General features: G+C 37.7%; 1 protein-coding gene across 5 annotated transcripts in view; it reads left to right on the forward strand.

Annotated features, from left to right (window-relative positions):
- Window positions 1-18,767, forward strand: part of TMEM232 (transmembrane protein 232) — a 223,570-nt gene that overhangs the window by 82,936 nt on the left and 121,867 nt on the right. For all 5 annotated transcript variants that reach the window (XM_025993000.2, XM_072736590.1, XM_072736593.1 and 2 more), the window contains one exon: window positions 10,832-11,010. In XM_025993000.2, coding sequence (XP_025848785.2) covers window positions 10,832-11,010 — 179 coding nt within the window. The remainder of the gene's footprint in view (window positions 1-10,831; window positions 11,011-18,767) is intronic.

The following is an 18,767-nucleotide window of genomic DNA, read 5'->3' on the forward strand; positions in this document are numbered from 1 at the left end:
CATCAAAGTCACTTAAAAACAACTTTGGATAAACATGGCTATGATGTGGTTATGGAAAGTGGGCTCAAACTGTAGCATGAGGGTCTATTTTGTTTAAATCTGAATTTGTTGAAAGGAAGAAGATGCTGGTGGGGGAAGTAAGGATGGTGAGTGCTAAATAAACATGAAAAGTTAAGAAGCCATTATGGAAATGAGCTGATCAGAAATGGATCCTTAGGGAAAAAAGAAATGGATCCTTCGTCCTGGAACCTAAGTTTGATATATACAATACTAAATGCATTGGGTTTCAGGATGAATCTATATTTCTCTTTAAATATTGGACGTTTTTGGTAGCACTTGACAAAACTTGCATGTTAGGAAAATTCATTTGGACATCAGAATATCTAGACTTGCTAAGTAAATACATTCTACTCCTATCTTGAACATTGGACTTCTATTAGTTCTTTGGAGGCAGGGCTTGTTGTGATATTATGGATTGCTACTTCAAAAATGTCATCAATTTATCTGCACAAAAGTCTTCAATTTCCTGATGAGCACAGGTTTATTTGCAGAGAAACTAATGACATTTAATTTTCAGGGCTTTTCACCACATAAGACTCTTCTAATATCCTATGAAGGACAGTAAGAATATCTCTTCATAGAAAAATGTCTTTTTTAGAATTGGCAAAAATAAAAAGTTTTTGTAGTTTTTGAAAAAGAGGGCTTCAAGATTATATGTGTTTTACCTCTTATAAAATCTAAATCTGCCTCGTAGGTTGAAGTAACTTAAATACTAGCAACTCATAACCACCCTGCATATTAATATTAACATTTACATCCAGTAAACATTCTATCAAGTTTATGTCTATTGAATTAAATTTAGTATCTGCCAGCCTCTTAGGTAACTAGAAAAACCATTAAGTGTGTTGAGGATAATTATAGTTAGCAAAAACAATTGTAAGTAGAGTTGAAGAATAAAGTTATTATTAAATTATTTTTGAATGATAATGAATATATCTTTTCCTCTTGAATGCATTAGTGTGGTTGCTAGTCCCAAATCTTGTCATTACAAAATGATTTATTCTGGGTATCCTCACAACTAGCTTTTAGGGAAAAGTAATAAAAAGTATATTAATACAGAAGAATATACTGAGCTTTTTTTTTTTTACTTTTTATACAACTTTTATTTTCAATTATAATTTGGAAGAGCTCTTGACTTGTTATCACAGGCCAGTGTTATCTTTATATACCTGCATGCACGTACATATCTAGCGTTGCATGTATGATTAGAATGTGCTGGGCAGATTAAACTCATAATATTATAATTTAGGAAAAATTTTGGGAATAATTTCGATAAATCAAAATGCGTTCTCTCCCAATTCCTAAACTTGGCGATGAGAGTATTAAAAATAGACCACTCTCTCTTATGAATGCATGCACATGTACAAATCTTAAGTAAAATGCTAACAGGCCAAATCCAGCAGTGTGTTAAAGGAATAATATACTATATTTATACTGTTCATTCTAAGAACCCAGGGAGAGATCAATACTACAAAATTTAAATCTCTTCTTACTAAGTGGAAACAGCATGAAGTCTCTTTTAACAAGCAGACCAGGGCACAGCTAGTTAAAACTCACCACACTCTGGCTGAGGTCCAAATGCTCCCCACTGCAGGCAAAGAGAAACTCTGCAAAGGACTGACCAAAACAGAGCAGCAGAGTACACACAGCACACACCAGAGACACTTCCTGAAGCACCAGACCCTGGACAGTGTATGACCTCTTCTCCATAAAACCATTAATCAGGAGCGGGAAACATAACAGGCTTTCCTAACACACAGAAGAAGACACAGACCTAGACAATATGCAGTATATGTTCACTAACTGGAATTTAAATAAAAACTTAAAAAAAATAAAAAGAATGTTTTGGATGTAAACAAAATCTTGGTATACATTTAAACGTGTGTGTGTGAGAGAAAGAAAGGATAGTGAAATTGGATGTGAGGACGTATATGGTGTCTATCCTGGCATTTGATAAAGTGGGAAAGAATGGATTATCAATGATTTTTGTCTTGACAATTAGTTATATATTTGATTTTTTAACAGTTAAGTACCATGCATTATAACCACACAGTAAATTTTAAAAAATAATTTCCATATGAATTAAAACCTTTAACTAGAAGAAAATATGGCATAGTACCTTTACAAGTTAAGCAGGGAAGGGTTTCATGAACAAAACAGAAAAATAAAAAATCATGAAAGACATGATTGGAAGATAACTACAGAAAAATGCTAAGCCTTAAAAATGAAGCTGATTTGGTCATATGCAGCACCACGGATGAACCTTGAAGACATGATTGTTGTTATTTTGTTTTCCTTTTTCTTTGTTACCCCTTGGATACAAAAACCTGTGAGGATTAACTATTTCCATAGAGACAGTCCAAAAATCTTGGTGGCATTATTTAGTTTAATGAAATTTATAAGAAGTCCAAAAATCAGATGTCTGATATTTATTTTTATTTTTTAATTATTTTTTTATTGGAGTTCAATTTGCTAATATATAGTATATCACTCAGTGCCCATCCCATTACCCAGTCACCCCTACCCCCCGCCCACCTCCCCTTCCATGACCCCTTGTTCGTTTCCCAGAGTTAGGAGTCTCTCATGTTCTGTCTCCCTCTCTGATATTTCCCACTCATTTTCTCTCCTTTCCCCTTTATTCCCTTTCACTATTATTTATATTCCCCAAATGAATGAGACCATATAATGTTTGTCCTACTCCGACTGACTTATTTCACTCAGCATCATACCGTCCAGTTCCATCCACGTCGAAGCAAATGGTGGGTATTCATCCTTTCTAATGGCTGAGGAATATTCCATTGTATACATAGACCACATCTTTATCCATTCATCTTTCGATGGACACCGAGGCTCCTTCCACAGTTTGGCTATTGTGGATATTGCTGCTATAAACATCGGGGTGCAGGTGTCCTGGCGTTTCACTGCATCTGTATCTTTGGGGTAAATCCCCAGCAGTGCAATTGCTGGGTCATAGGGCAGATCTATTTTTAACTCTTTGAGGAACCTCCACACAGTTTTCCAGAGTGGCTGCACCAGTTCCCATTCCCACCAACAGTGCAGGAGAGTTCCCCTTTCTCCGCATCCTCTCCAACACTTGTTTCCTGTCGTGTTAATTTTCCCCATTCTCACTGGGGTGAGGTGGAATCTCATTGTGGTTTTGATGTATATTTCCCTGATGGCAAGTGATGTGGAGCATTTTCTCATGTGCATGTTGGCCATGTCCATGTCTTCCTCTGTGAGATTTCTGTTCATGTCTTTTGCCCATTTCATGATTGGATTGTTTGTTTCTTTGCTGTTGAGTTTAATAAGTTCTTTATAGATCTTGGATACTGGCCCTTTATCTGATAGGTCATTTGCAAATATCTTCTCCCATTCTGTAGGTTGTCCTTTACTTTTGTTGACTGTTTCTTTTGCTGTGTAGAAGCTTTTATCTTGATGAAGTCCCAATAGTTCATTTTTGCTTTTGTTTCCCTTGCCTTCATAGGTGGATCTTGCAAGAAGTTGCTGTGGCCAAGTTCAAAAAGGGTGTTGCCTGTGTTCTCCTCTAGAAGTTTGATGGCTTCTTGTCTCACATTTAGATCTTTCATCCATTTTGAGTTTATCTTTGTGTATGGTGAAAGAGAGTGGTCCAGTTTCATTCTTCTGCACATGGATGTCCAATTTTCCCAGCACCATTTATTGAAGAGACTGTCTTTCGTCCAATGGATAGTCTTTCCTCCTTTATCGAATATTAGTTGACCATAAAGTTCAGGGTCCACTTCTGGATTCTCTATTCTGTTCCATTGATCTCTGTGTTTGTTTTTGTGCCAGTACCACACTGTCTTGATGTTCACAGCTTTGTAGTACAACCTGAAATCTGGCATTGTGATGCCCCCAGCTCTTGTTTTCTTTTTTAATATTCCCTTGGCTATTCGGGGTCTTTTCTGATTCCACACAAATATTAAGATGATTTGTTCCAACTCTCTGAAGAAAGTCCATGGTATTTTGATAGGGATTGCATTAAATGTGTAAGTTGCCCTGGGTAGTGATATTTCTTTAATTTATTTATAAGATTAACAGTTGTTCTTGAGAAGCAATGAACTGCTTTCTTCTTTGGTTCCCAGTTATAGCTCTAGAAGATAATTATTTTTAATACACAGATGTCCATACCTGACTATGGCAAAAAAAAAAATCATAAAAGTTAAGCAAGGCAAGTTCTATGCATTTCCTTAAATTTTTGTATTCACTGTGGCATCTGACTTGCCATCATGTTTCAGTTAACTGCTCCATGCCAATATAGGAATCAGCTGACTTTTTTGCTTTTTTGCTTTTTGTTTTCCATATTACCTCAACAAACACTGACTAAATTAGTAATACTTTGATTCTCTTCAGTAATTCTTTGATTCTCTTTGATTCTGTTGGGTATTTGCTTAATATGTGTAAGGATCAAATATGATGATATATACAAAATAACTCTATCAATATTTAATATGTATATAGACAAAGATAATTATTACTATAGTAGAATTCTGAAAATAAAGAGTACCCTAGAATTCCTGTTTATTCTACTAGTCATCCAAAATATACCCCCCTCTAATGTCTGTCATTATTTCTTGTGAAATTCAAGAGTCCGTAAGACAACTCTCACTGAAATCACCTATGAGCTTGAGTATCCCCAAGATAACCCTCAGGTTTGCTGATTTGTTAGAAGAGCTACCCGAACTCAACAAAGCCGTTTTACTCATGGTTATAGTTTATTACACTAAAAGAATAAAGATCAAAGTTAGCCAAGGAAAAGGTGAATAAAGAAGAGTCGAGGACAGGTGGACAGTCTATTGTCCTTTCCCAGTGGAATGGGGCAGAGATCATTTACTTCTCCTTGCAAAGACATATGACAGTTTGCAGAGAGTATTGCCAACTATGCAAGGTCATCAAGTTTTAGTATTGAGAATTTTTATTGGGGTTCAGTCACGTTACACATGGTGGACCCCAGTCTCTGGTCCTTCCAGAGGCCAAATTGATGCCATGGCCTAAGGATACCAGGTAAACAAAGACATTCTTGTCAGACAGGACATTCTGATGCCTCCGCATCACCTCCCAGAAAGCAAGGGTGACGGCCAGCGCCGCCCTTGGACATTGTTGACTCTTTACTGTATGACTCTTGGGTCTGTGGTCATCACTTTGCTTCTAGGCTGCTGCAAAAACTGAAAGTCTCTCCCTGTTTCCCTTGTACTCCCTAAAATCCATTTTCCATAAAGAAGCCAGAAAGATTGTTAAAACATAAAGCAGGTCAGTTCCCTTCCTTGTTTAAAATGCTGTGTTAACTTTTTATTGCACGAAGCATAAATTCCAAACTCCTTTTCATGCCTACAAATTGGCCGTAATAATTCAGCGTGTGCCTCTGCGCTCACAGATGCTGCAATTCCCCCAGCTTCTTGGATGATTAACTTTTTAAAAATCCATCATATCTTACCTTGGATACTATGTCTTCAGGTGGCCTTTCTCTCATTGTGTCTGTAGTGGCTTTCTTCTCTAGTTGTTGTCGCACACATTACCACCTTCTATTATTTCCCTAACACTCATTATGAACTGATACTACACTATTTACTTTTTTAGTATCTGTCATTTTCTACTAGAATAAAGTGTCCTGGGAGCAGTAACGTCGTCTTTTTCTTCGGCACAGTGGAACAGCTGTTGGCGCATAGCATCGACTCAGTAAATATTTGTTAAATGGCTGGCTTGCTGACTGGTTCTTGTCCATTGGTTTCTTGGCGTGGATCTAGTTCCTTTCCTTTATGTAGCATTTCACAAAGACTATGTTTTAAACAACATCTTATGCTCAGGTTACCTTTTAGTGGTACATTTGATTCTGCCAAATTATATTTGTCAAAATTGTAAAGGCCGTATTCATTTATACTCATTCATGTTACACATTCACTGAATTTTTGGAACCTAAATATCTAGACTGGCAATTAAAGGCTTCTATGGAGTTCAAATACTAAAATAAAGCATTGCTGCAAAGAAAGGATCATGATATGGGTTTTCAAACAGCATAGTTTCTTGTTTCTTTTTTCTTTTATTATTTTTTAAGATTTTATTTATTTATTTATGAGAGACCCAGGCAGAGGGAGAAGCAGGCTTCCTGTGGGGAGCCCGATGTGGGACTCGATCCCAGGACCTCGGGGTCACACCCTGAGCTGAAGGCGGATGCTCAACCGCTGAGCCTCCTAGGCATCCCCCAAACAGCAGACTTTCTTAATAAGTTTTCAAGATTTATTAAGAATTTTGTTTGGTTCAGCCTTGCTATTTCCTAGGGTGCTGTCTGCTTAGCTGCAGGCAGACACATTTTCTCTCAGGATATTTAAAGTAATATCTTTGATAGCTGCCACAGGGTCACTCAAAGCAGAATAGAAGAGGGCCTTATTCTTTAGCTGGGTCCCCAGATGAGGAGTTTCAGAGCAGGAATGCTTCTTAGCAAGTGTCTAGACATGCATATTAGACTGCAGTCTGCCTTTTATGACAGTTGTAACATTCCATATGTCTTTTTTTTTTTTTTTTAAATTTTACTTATTTATTTGACAGAGCAGGAGAGAAAGAACACAGGCAGGGGGAGTGGGAGGCAGAGGGGAGGGGAGAAGCAGGCTCCTGAACAGAGAGCCTGACCTGGAGCTGCATCTCATGACCTTGGGATCATGACCTGAGCAGAAGGCTTAACGGACTGAACCACCCAGGCCCCCCTTCATCTGTCTTAACAAGTTTTTTTTTTTTCACTGTCAGTCAAGTGGATGCAGTAGATTTTCCCTACAAATATTATTTGTAAGCAGTAATTCACTGTAATCAACAGGTGAACAGCTCACTTTAAAAATCATCAATGGCATTTTAAGAGTTTAGTGAGTTTTGAGAACTCAGGTTACCAGAATATATCTTATGCATTAATCACTGGTCTTGTGGATTCTAAAAAAAAAACCCAAATTTAGTTCAATTAGCCAACTATTACAGGCTTATAAAATATATTTGCTTATATATAACCAATAATAACCAATAATTTAAAATAACCAATAATTTAAAATAAATGAAGGTGGTTTATATGTACTTTGGTCAACCCTTCTTATTAATGTAGAGTTTGGGAGTCTATAAACAAATACGTAGGTTAAAATTCACAGTATGTTTTATTTATCATATTGTTATTCAAAGCTGATTTTTTTATTCTTGAGGTTCACAATTCCAGAATTATTAATTTAAAAACTCAAAATTGTTTTGTTATATTGGTTTCAAGACTTACTTTGCTGATAGACTCACAAATTCATAATTTCACTTAAATTTTAGCTATGTTTTTACAATAAGCTATAGGCCTCTGAAAATTAGATCCTGCTCACACTCGATCATGCCACATTTTCCAAATATTATTTTTCTCCTTTCTCCCCAAACTGGCTTCTCTATAGTAGTGTCTTTTCTACAGCTGATTTCGTTATTATTTCAAGTTCCTTAGCTTAAAAAATGTTCTTTTCCTTTCCACTTCATGCTTTTCTCCTCCTCCATAGCTAAGAAATATTAGATCTTTTTCACACTGTCTTGTTTTTGTCCTTTACTTTCCAAGCTCCTGTTGCTCATCACAGTAAAGACCTAAAGTACCTGATAAAATTCCCTCATTGGTTTCCCAGTTTATTGCTTGAATACTATTTTGCTCAAATATCTATCACTCAACCTGACTCCCCTTTTATCTTTAGTTATTTTACCTTATCCATTTTTTAAAAGTCATTCTGTGCCCAACTGGGGGTTCTAACTCACAACCTTGTTATCAAGAGTTGCATGTCCTACCGACTGAGCCAGCCAGGAGCTCCAACAAGTCCTTTTTCTTTTTTTAAGTAAACTCTATGCCCAACTTGGGGCTTGAACTCACAACCCAAGAATTGCATACTCCGCTGACTGAGCCAGCCAGGCGCCCCAATCCACCTCAATTTGAGATCCTCACTGTCATCCTCTACGTCCTCTCTCCTTATCTCTACCTCTCTACTGGGAGTCAGTGGCCCTTTGCCAAAGAAATGAGTAGGGCACAGCTCCTGTGATGCCCCAAAGCAGACAGGACTACTTCCAGGCCATGGTTGAGCAGGGCAGAAACCTGCTTATGGAATCACGTCTGCATCTGCAGATCTTAGGCCTGATACCCGGGGTGCAAGTGGGTATGGCCCCCACCACTCCCCTGAACACGCTCCTGCCAGGTCCAGGGGTGGGTTCCCGGGTGAGAAGAGCTGCCTCTGGACCACGGTAGAGTGAGGCTGGAGCCTGGAGGCTGGACCCAATGGGCAAGGGTCCTCCTGGCTCATACCTGCCAACAGGTATGCCCCCAGGGTCTGGGACTGCCTTCTCAGTCTCGGGTTCCACTGGGGTTTCCCAACCTCTTCCTTGGATGCCAAGGTCCTGAGAAGGCACTTTTAGTTTTGGATGGCTGCCCAATGGTTGTTTCCACGAGGGGACGAGGGCTGGGGGCTTCCCTTTCTATCATGTTGCTGACATCAGTTCATGCGTATGACTTCGAATACTGCAGCATGCCTGCTGTAATTTGTAGTTTTTATGGGGGAAAATTACATTTTCAAAAGAATGGGCCTCTCACCTGTAGCCTTATATATTTTTTTTTTTTTTAATTTATTTATGATAGTCACACAGAGAGAGAGAGAGAGGCAGAGACACAGTCAGAGGGAGAAGCAGGCTCCATGTACCGGGAGCCCGATGCGGGATTCGATCCCGGGTCTCCAGGATCGTGCCCTGGGCCAAAGGCAGGCGCCAAACCGCTGCGCCACCCAGGGATCCCTGTAGCCTTATATTTACAGATTATACCATCTCTTTCAAAGTGTCATAGAAAGGATGAAAGATGCCGGAAGTTAGGAAGCTGGACACTTGCCTTCCTCCTCCCACTTTTAAATGTGTACTTTCCCATGAGGGGGTAGAAGGGAAGAAAGGCACTTGTCCGAATGGGAAAGGCTGCACTGCGTGGGATAGGATTAGGCCCGCCGCCACCTGGCTCGTCCCTCTTGGGCTGTGTGATGCTCGGGCCCTTCCCACCCAGGGGAAGGTCATCTGTCCCTTCCACTCTAATAGGATCTTCATGGCAGGACTGTGGTGAGGATGAGAATGAGGGCATGCAGCAGGAAGGCCCTCGTTGTCTGGTTATAATTCTAATAATAATCATTATTACTGGGTCATAAAAATCTATATGGAATTAGGAAAAGTTAAAGATTTTGACTTTTTCATGTTGTACTTATATGTTTATTCAAGAAGAGCACTGATGAGCTCCAGTGTCATATAGGCTATCAGCAGGATTTAGGGGACAGTACAAGACAGAATTTAATGGACTCTGAAACCCTTCCATCTTCCCTCCTGAACCTTCTCTTCCTCTTGTTTTTCTCACACGTACTTGGTACTCTCACGTTGCTCTTTGGCTAACTTCAGTTCATATCCCCTTTGAGACCTGCCATATTATTTTATTCTCCACTTTTATCCCATTAGTACGTAAGTTAGAATTCTCTTTTCCTGAAGAGTGTTGCCTGGCGATGTACCTCCTAGGTAAGAAGTAAGAAATAGTTAAGGTAAAGAGTAAAGAGGAACTTCTTCCTCCTTTCTGTATGGGAGAAGTGTATTTCAAGAGTGGACCTTTCTTAAATTTCTTGTTAAGATTTTATTTATTTGAGATACAGAGAGAGAGAGAGAGAGAGAGAGCAAGCCCTGGCACTTGAGCAAGTAGGCAGAGGGGCAAGAGGCAGAGAGAGAAGCGGGGAGCCCCACAGCTGGACAGGCCCTTGATCCCAGGACCCTGAGATCCTGACCTGAGCTGAGCGCAGACGCTTAACTGGCTGAGCCAACGAGGTGCCCTATGGAGGATCCGGGGGAAGAGGAACAGCAAGACGAGATCAGAGAGGGAGCCAAACCCTCAGAGACTCAATCACAGGAAACAAACTGAGGGCGGCTGCGGGGGAGGCGGTGGAGGGGGGGTCACTGGGGGCAGCATGTGATGCGCTGAGCACCGGCTCTTACAGAAGACTGATGAATCACCCACCTCTGCCTCTGAAACCAGTAATACGTTGTATGTTAATAATTACATTTAAATAAAAATTTTAAAAACTGGACCTTGATAATTTATATAAATTACTAATTGGTGTATAAGTCTTAGAAGGAGGAGTGTCTTAGACTTTTAAAAATCTCTTCTGGATTCATTGTTCCCTTTTCCTCCATTTCAGTTGATTTATGTCTCTATTATCAAAAAAAATTCTTCCAGCGTATAATTATATCGGCAGTTTTTGTCTGCTTTTCACATTATTTTCAAGGCTTTCTTCTTGGTTCAAATGCCATAGTTTCATAGAGCTTGATCATTTTTATAAAAGGCAGTGATTTTTCTCCTGTTCTCTAATTCATTATAAAAATTCACCATGGTGGTCTAGGTGTTCATATTGCCTTGAAAAAATGCCTCTTTCCTTGAATCTCAAAGTTGTTTTTTTTTTAAATACATACTAGGACAGGTAAATACTGATTTACCTGTCCAACTTTTAAATTTATGAGGTGCAATATTAGTTAGTTGCAGATCTTTTCTCATGGCTGGAAATTTTAAGATAATCTGTGAATCTTTTAAAATGAAAGGAGTAAGAGCTGTGAAGAGTAAAACAAATTCCAAAGCTCAGAATTTCAGACTTTAAAATATCAGCAAAATCAAGTGTTTTTTTTTTTCTCTTTCACAAAACTGTGCTTTTTCTAAGGTGAATAAAGTGATGTTTTTCCCAAAGAATATATCTTTTCCAAACAGGTGATCAAGTGATATGGATTGGATACTACGGCTTAATGTATAACCTGGTGAAAATGTTATGGGAACTTCGGGGAGATGATGATCAGGATGGATTTAGAAACAAAATATGGCAAACAGTACGGAGAATAAAGGATCAGGAGAAAGATGGGCGAATCCGCAATGCCATAAACATAGCTCAGGTGAGCTCAACGCCCAGGCATCACGTGGTACTTGTGTGGTTGGAAGCGCTTGTCCTCTCTCTCTGGGGGCCAGGGAAGGCCTGTGCTCGGGGAGGGTCAGCGACTCACAGCTGAGAGCAGGTGTTTAAAATTTAATACTGAAAAAAATAATAATAAGATAAATTTAATACTGATCTCCGTTTAGCTAAAGATAGGAGGGTCGGCAGTCCTCTGAGAAGCTTGAAGAGAGGGGGTGCTTTGGGGGAAGAGTAACGGTCCTGCTTTGGGTTTGTGCCTGAGAGACATATTAGGTATGCAAAGTTCCAGTTCGGGTCTATGCCGAAATTTTCCAGCTTGCTTTTTAGTGGTGAATTAATCCACTCTCCAAGTGTCTCAATTTGGATGATAAATTATTTGGTTATCTTGCTTGTAGGGTTTTCCTTCCAGCATTAGATAATATAAATCGCCATTCTAGATTCACTTACCACGACTCTTTTTCTCTACAGTTAAATATGTATTTTACAAGTTCTTGGTTTTTCTAGTTCTGGCTGAATGACTCCATATATTGTTTTTCCTCACGTTCAAAGAAAACCATTGTGAAATTAGCTATCCATTCTTCATGAAATGCAAATGTGATTTTTTCCAGAATGCTTTATCCATATGGTATCCTATGATATTTTAAAACTCTCACCAGTTTTTTTATTTTTTAAAAATTTTTCTATGTCTTATTTGGAGCTAGGTTAATTTGTTTGTTATCCTAAAGAAGACTTTTTTTTCCCTGTCACTGAAGTTTCTGGCTCTTTCTAGCTTTCACAGGTACAATTATCCCAACACTCTTAATATCCTGCTTTCTATTAATAATTAGAGATGTGAATTAATGTTAGCAAGTAAGAAGAGTAAATAATGAATTCAGTCTGCCTAATGGATTGCCAATGCATATGGGTGGGCCATTATTGCGACAGAGTGTCGACACTCTAGATTCTTAATAGAACCTTAAACTCCTTGATTTTTAATCATAAATCTGATTTGGAGTAATAATCTTTATGGAGGACTCTCTGAAAACATGCATTCCTTTTCTCTAGACATCTAATATTTTTTTATAGAGAAAGACAATCAAGAGCTCTCCACTTGAACTACATTGGTTTAGATGCCACGGGCTTGAGTTTATGCAAACATGCCTCAGTTTTATTCTTGGTTGTGGACAGAACATGGAAAGAAAAAGAAAAAAAATAATTACTATTGTATCTATTAGGGTGATGACCACTATATCACCCAGTATCCCTTTTGTTGCGATGTAAGAAATAAATCTTCCTTATTTTCATGTGATCTCTGAACCTTACTTTGTATAAGCTGCTCAATAAAGTCTTAAAAATACAAGAGTCAAATCTTAGCTAGTTTCTAAATAGACATAGAGGACAAAATGTATTCCTCTCAGTGATTCATTTTATTCTCTCCTTTTTTTCCTTTTCTGTGAATTTTCAACCATTCATATTATTTTCTGGTTTTGCATCTATCTTTGTAGATCACCACTTCACATCTCAGGTGGATTGTATACTGTGACCAAATAAATAAGCCAAATCAAATTTGCCATTTCTATAATTAGAATTCTATTCATGGGCCTGTTTTCAGGGCCAAACATCATTTGGTATAGGATAGTTTCTTTCTTCAAAATTTTAGGAAATACCTATAGATAGTTACATTTGAAATATGTAAATCAGTTAATCAGACATAGAAAATATTTTTTAGCTACTAGGTCCAAGGAAAAACCCATTAATCAAGCAGTCAGGTCTGAGGAGACCTAGATGTGCTAGCTCTAGATGTGCTAATTAGTTTTTAATGCTTAGTGGGAAGACTTCTAAGGATGCTTTCATTCATTTTAAATAGTAAATGTGTGGGAAGGCAAGTTTTCCTCAGGAAAAAAAAATCTAAACTGTAAATTTCTTTTTTGTTTTTAAAGATTTTTTTTATTGATTTATTTGAGAGAAAGAGCACACGGGAGAGGGAGGAAGGGCAGAGGGAGAGGAAGAAGCAGACCCCCGCCTGAGCAGGGAGCCCAATCCCAGGACCCCAGGATCATGACCTGTGCCAAAGCAGACATTTAACTGACCGACTGAGCCACTCAGGGGCCCTTAAACTAGAAATTTCTAGAGGCAGCTGAATTAGTTTAAATATAGTACATATTTAACATAAGAAATACACTTATTTGCATTAGATAGATTAATTAAAAGATAAAATTCACTCTGGATCTGTATTAACTAAAAGATCGAGACATTGAGATTATTAAGTAACAAAATATGTAATTTATGAGTATAAATGATAGAGTGCCTAGCCACTGACTTTGAAATATCACTTAATTTAGTTTGAATTCCCTTATTTAATATTATAATACTACAGTATATACACTACGAAATTATATAAAAATTTCCATCAAATTCAGTAGAAAATGTGAAATAAATATGTACATATTGTGTCCTAGATCTATTTTGCTATGTTGAATTCCATGGAAGACACAAGGGAGTCCAAAAAATGACCTTTACACAATAATTTTTACTGTCTCATTCAGATGACAGAAGATTCAGAAGATGGAATATTATAGGGGCACCTGGGGGGCTCAGTCGGTTAAGCGTCTGCCTTCAGCTCAGGCCATGATCTCAGGGTTCTGGGGTCGAGCCCGTGTGGGCAGCCTCCCTCTCCTCGGCCCCTCCCTCTCCTTGTGCTCTCTCTCTCTTCTCTCAAATTAATACATAAAATCTTTTTTTAAAAAAAGAAGATGGGATATTATGTATATGGCCAGTCCCCTCAAAGTTCATGGCACACAGTGGGAGTTCAGGTAAATGTTTGGTCTCCGACTTTTTCCTTATATGAATGAGGAATATGTTGTTGTCATCTTTAAGTAGTACTTGAGCCGGAAACCTAAATGATGAGTCACGTTAAGTGACTCAAGGGAGCGGGGTCAGGGAGCGCGTCCCTTAGATAAGGAAAAGTTGTGAGTGGAGCAGAAATAAAAACACTGTAAGAAAAAGCCATTGGTTTTCTTCCTAGTTGAAGAAAAAGCTTTGGGTTGGGCAGTAGTAGGCATTACATTTGAAAGTTACATCTGGGTTACTAAGTTTGTGTCTTAGGAACTTAGAAATGGATTCATAAAAATAGAGATGCTAAGTAAAACAATTAGTTTTGGGAGAAAATTTTTCTGATTGAATTTTAATAGGTGGGTACTTTGTGTATAGGTGAATCATGTATACACTTTCTTATATCTTTTTAAAATAATGAGTTCCCGCTTTGGAACTTTTGATTCATTGTCAGAGTAATTGTCCCCAGTTTATTCATGACTCCCTATATTCATATCCTTGACGTGATTCCTTCTATACCCAAAACCTTGGCTTGACCACTTGACTTGATTGGAGTAATAAGGCAATACCAATGTTACCCAAGCGGAGATTTTACCTTTTTTACTTACAATATATTTGTTTATCTATGTTTAAGATTTTATTTGAGAGAAAGAAAGTGAGAGAGAGAGAGAGAGCATAAGCCAGGGGATGCAGCAGGGGGAGGGGGAGAAGCAGACTTCCCACTGAGCTGGAGGTGGGGCTGGATCCCAGGACCCCGGGGTCACGACCTGAGCCCAAGGCAAACACTCAGCCAGCTGAGCCACCCAGGTGCCCCCAAATGGAGATTTGGAAAACGCTTATGTATTAGGGCCTGCGCTCCCTTATTCTCTTGGAACACTGTGACTGCCCTGTGAACAAACCCAAGTTACCCAGTTGGAAGATGAGAGACAACACGGCACAGAGACAAGCCGTCATGGTTGAACCACGGCCCCCGCCCAAGATTCACCAGCTCCTCATGGATCAAACAGCTGCCTACGGGCACATGAATGAGCCCCCCTAAGGCCAGAGGAACCGTTTGGCTGTGCCCCCCTTGAATTGTTGACCTGTGCAACTGTGGGCTAAATCAATAGTTGTGCTAAACCACTTAAGTTTTAGGGTGACTTTTTGTTTTTGTTTTTGGCATAGTAAGAGAGTTGCAAAAGTGAGATTTTAGTCTGCTGAATTATTCAATATAAATGTTTTGTTTCTTTCACCTTTGTCATTTTTTAAAAGGCATTGGCAGTAATAGATTTGTTGAGCATTTACTGTGCGCCATGTGCTAAGTACTTTACATGCATGAATTATTTAATTCTCATAAAAACCATATGTTATTTGTATTTTCATGCTCTTGATTTTACAGATAAGGAATTTGAAACTTTAAATAAGGACATTTAAACTTTTTGAAAGGTGAAGCAACTTGTCCAGGAATACTGTCGGAAATTACATTAACATTTGATGAGGATGTAATAACATTTTTAATATTGTCCTATTTGCTATGATAATATTTTGCTTAAAATTTTGCATCCATATTGCGCACCTGGGTGGCTCAGTCAGTTAAGTGTCTGTCTGCCGTTGGCTCAGGTCATGATCTTGGGATCCTGGGATCAAGCCCTGCATCAGGCTCTCTGTTCAGTGGGGAGTCAGCTTCTCCCTCTCCCTCTCTCTCCTTCAAATAAATAAATAATAAAATATTTTTTTTTAAAAAAGAAGATTCTGCATCCATGCTAATGAACACAATTGTTTCATATTTTTTTTTCTTACAATATTTTCTATAAGGTTTGCATCAAAGTTATGCTGGATTTATGGAATGAATTGGGAAGTGATTCTCTATTTTTTCCTAATTCCCTGGAAGAATTTTATAGTATGGTCACAATTTCTTCCTTAAAAATTCTGTAGTATTGACACAAGAAGCCATTTGTCATGGATACTTAATGGAAAGGTTGACATCCTTTCCATAAGTTCACTGATCAGTCCTTTGATCATCCTTTTTTTTTTTTTTTTTTTTTTTTTTTTTCAGAGAGAGAGAGAGCAGCAGGGGAGAGGCAGAGGGAAAGGGAGAGAGAATCTTAAGCAGGCTGCACACACCCACAGCCCCAGAGCCCAGTGCAAGGCTCGATCTCAGGGACCTGAGCTCAAGAGTCCACTTAACCAACTGAGCCACCCAGGTACCCTGTGGAGTATTTTTACAGATGTATACCTTCCTAGACTTTAACTTTCCTTCCCTTGTTTTTTTTCCCCCTAGGAATTTCATCTATGATATTTTATGAAGTTGCTCACAATATCTTTCTATGATACCTCAGTGTATTTAGGATCTGACACGGTATTCTCTCCTTCATTCCTGACTCTTATTATTTTTGCTTCTGTTGTCCTTTTTTAATCTATCATGCTAAGGGTTTAATCAACTTCTTTGTCTTTTAAAAGACAGCTCAATCAGTTAGGTATCTGACTCTTGATTTTGGCTTGGGTCATGATCTCAGGGTTGTGAGATGGAGCCCCGTCCAGTTCTGTGCTGAGCATGGAGTCTGCTCCAGAGTCTCTCTTCTTCCTCTGCCCCTCCCTCTACTCGTGCACATGCGCACTCACTAAAATAAAGAAATCTTAAAAAAAAATAATTTGATTCTCTTGATACTGATATTCTCCATTGTTTTTCTAATCTCTTTAATATCTAATATTAGATTTATATTTCTTTCTACTAATTTCCTTGCATTCAATTTGTTGCTCCTTTTCCAAAATTACTGAACTGTATTCCTTGTCACCGACTTGTAGCATTTTTCTAATCTATGATTTTAATACTATTAATTTCTCTCTACACATTAACTTAGATGTATCCTGAAAGTTATGAAAAGTAATATTTTAATTATCATCCAATTCAAAAGAGTTTCTAACTTCTACTATTATTTCTATTTAAGCCACAGGTTACCCAAGTTCATGACTTAATATCCACACATATGGAAGTTTTGCTGTTTTGTTTACAATTTTGATTTCTAGTTCAATTCTACTGTGTTCAGTGACGATGCTCTCATTATTATAAAATGTTCTTCTTTATAACAAGTGTACCTTTTGATTATGAGTATAATCATATTAGCTTTCTTTCATGAGGAGTCTTTTGATCAGTGTTTGCATATTTATTCCCATCTTTTTATTTCAAGCTCTCTGAATCCTTATATGTTTAGCTCTTTGGAGAAGCAGTATTTTTTATTTATTTATTTATGATAGTCACAGAGAGAGAGAGAGAGAGGCAGAGACACAGGCAGAGGGAGAAGCAGGCTCCATGCACCAGGAGCCCAACGTGGGATTCTATCCCGGGTCTCCAGGATCGCGCTTTAACCCAAAGATTATGGTCTTTAAATTTTGACCCTTATTGTATTTACATTTAAAATCATTATAGTATATTTGTGTTTATTTCTGTAGATTGTCATTTACCATTCTATTTGTACATCCTTTCCTTTTTCAAGTCTCATTTTGTGCCTCTTTTGGGAAGATTTTTTTATTATACAATTTCATCCCACCCCTTCTATCTATCTGTGATTACACCTTTTTCTTGTTACCCAAGATGTTACAAAGTGAATTCTTGTGTTATTGAAGTCTAATATAAATAAATTTAATATTTTCCTAGGCCTTAGACTCTTAAAATATTTTAACTCCATTTTTTTTTTTACTTAGATAATCTTCCTGTTGAAATTTTAATTGTGTGTGTATATGGATGTTGTTTGTGTGTGTATGTGTAGGTTTATAGATATCAATATATTATTATTTTAAGCTCAATATTCTTTAAATTTACCCACATATTTACATGTTTCTCTCCTTACTCTTTCTTCTTAAATCTCAGACCTTCTGCATGGAATTATTTTTCTTCTGCTCAAAGAAAACCCTTTCATATTCTTTTAGTAAGTATCTCCTGGTGGCTAACTCTGTCAATTTTCATTTACTTGTAAAGGTTTTTATTCAGTTTTATTGGCTAAGAATTCGGTGTTGGTATAGATATGACAAAAAGCTAAGTGTCTAATCAGTTGCTCTGTTTATTCTTCTTCCAGGCAATGGGGTTCCTTGCATCATTTTTAGGACTTTAGTCATAAAGGTTTTTTTTTTCCAGTTTATTATTAGCTCGTACCATTCTAATGTTAAATTGCATATTAACATATTCACAGTCGTTTAGGGAATAATAGTGGCTAAACTAACTCCTTTAAATTCCCCACACCTAATTATTCAAAGGACCAAGGTGATTAGCATCTATGCAGGTCTCAGTTTCTCTCTGTGTGGTCTCTGTGCTCTGTTCTTGTGTTACTCTGATGTGTGATCTTCTTTCCTAAATTCCACAGCTGATCTTTATTTCCCTTCATGCTTAATTTCTCTGACGAAAATAATATTGTCAGAGATCATTTATTTCAGATTTTATTTATTTCAGATTTTAAAAGCTGCCTTTTTAAGGAAGTTAATTGTGATACTGTAGAATAAGTTAAATAACTAAACAGATCCCTGAATAAGACGAGAGCAAAATGATTTCAAAAGAATGAGCACATTCGGTCTATAGATGTAATGCGTTACAGCAAATATGTTGATTGTATTAAAATCGTGCTTTCTTATCTGGAATAGTCTGAACACTTTCTATATAACTGATCTTTGAAGTATATTTAATTTTACAGTACAACATGAGCATGATAAAATCAAGGTTTCCTTTTTTTTTTTCTTCTTTGACACTACATCGGCAACACGTATTTACAGTAATAAAACTACAAAGGTTATTTATACCTAAACATTTTTGGTTTTCCTTAATAATTTACTAATTTCCAAATTCCACTGAACCCCTTATGTTACTAGCCTGTGATACTTCTTTAGGCAACGGGTTCTATGGCATAAAATGGGCAGAAGCTTTCTTTTATTTCTTTTACAAGTGGTTAAAACTCCAAGAGT

This window comes from Vulpes vulpes, chromosome 14 (assembly GCF_048418805.1).
Source record: "Vulpes vulpes isolate BD-2025 chromosome 14, VulVul3, whole genome shotgun sequence".
NCBI lineage: Eukaryota > Metazoa > Chordata > Mammalia > Carnivora > Canidae > Vulpes > Vulpes vulpes.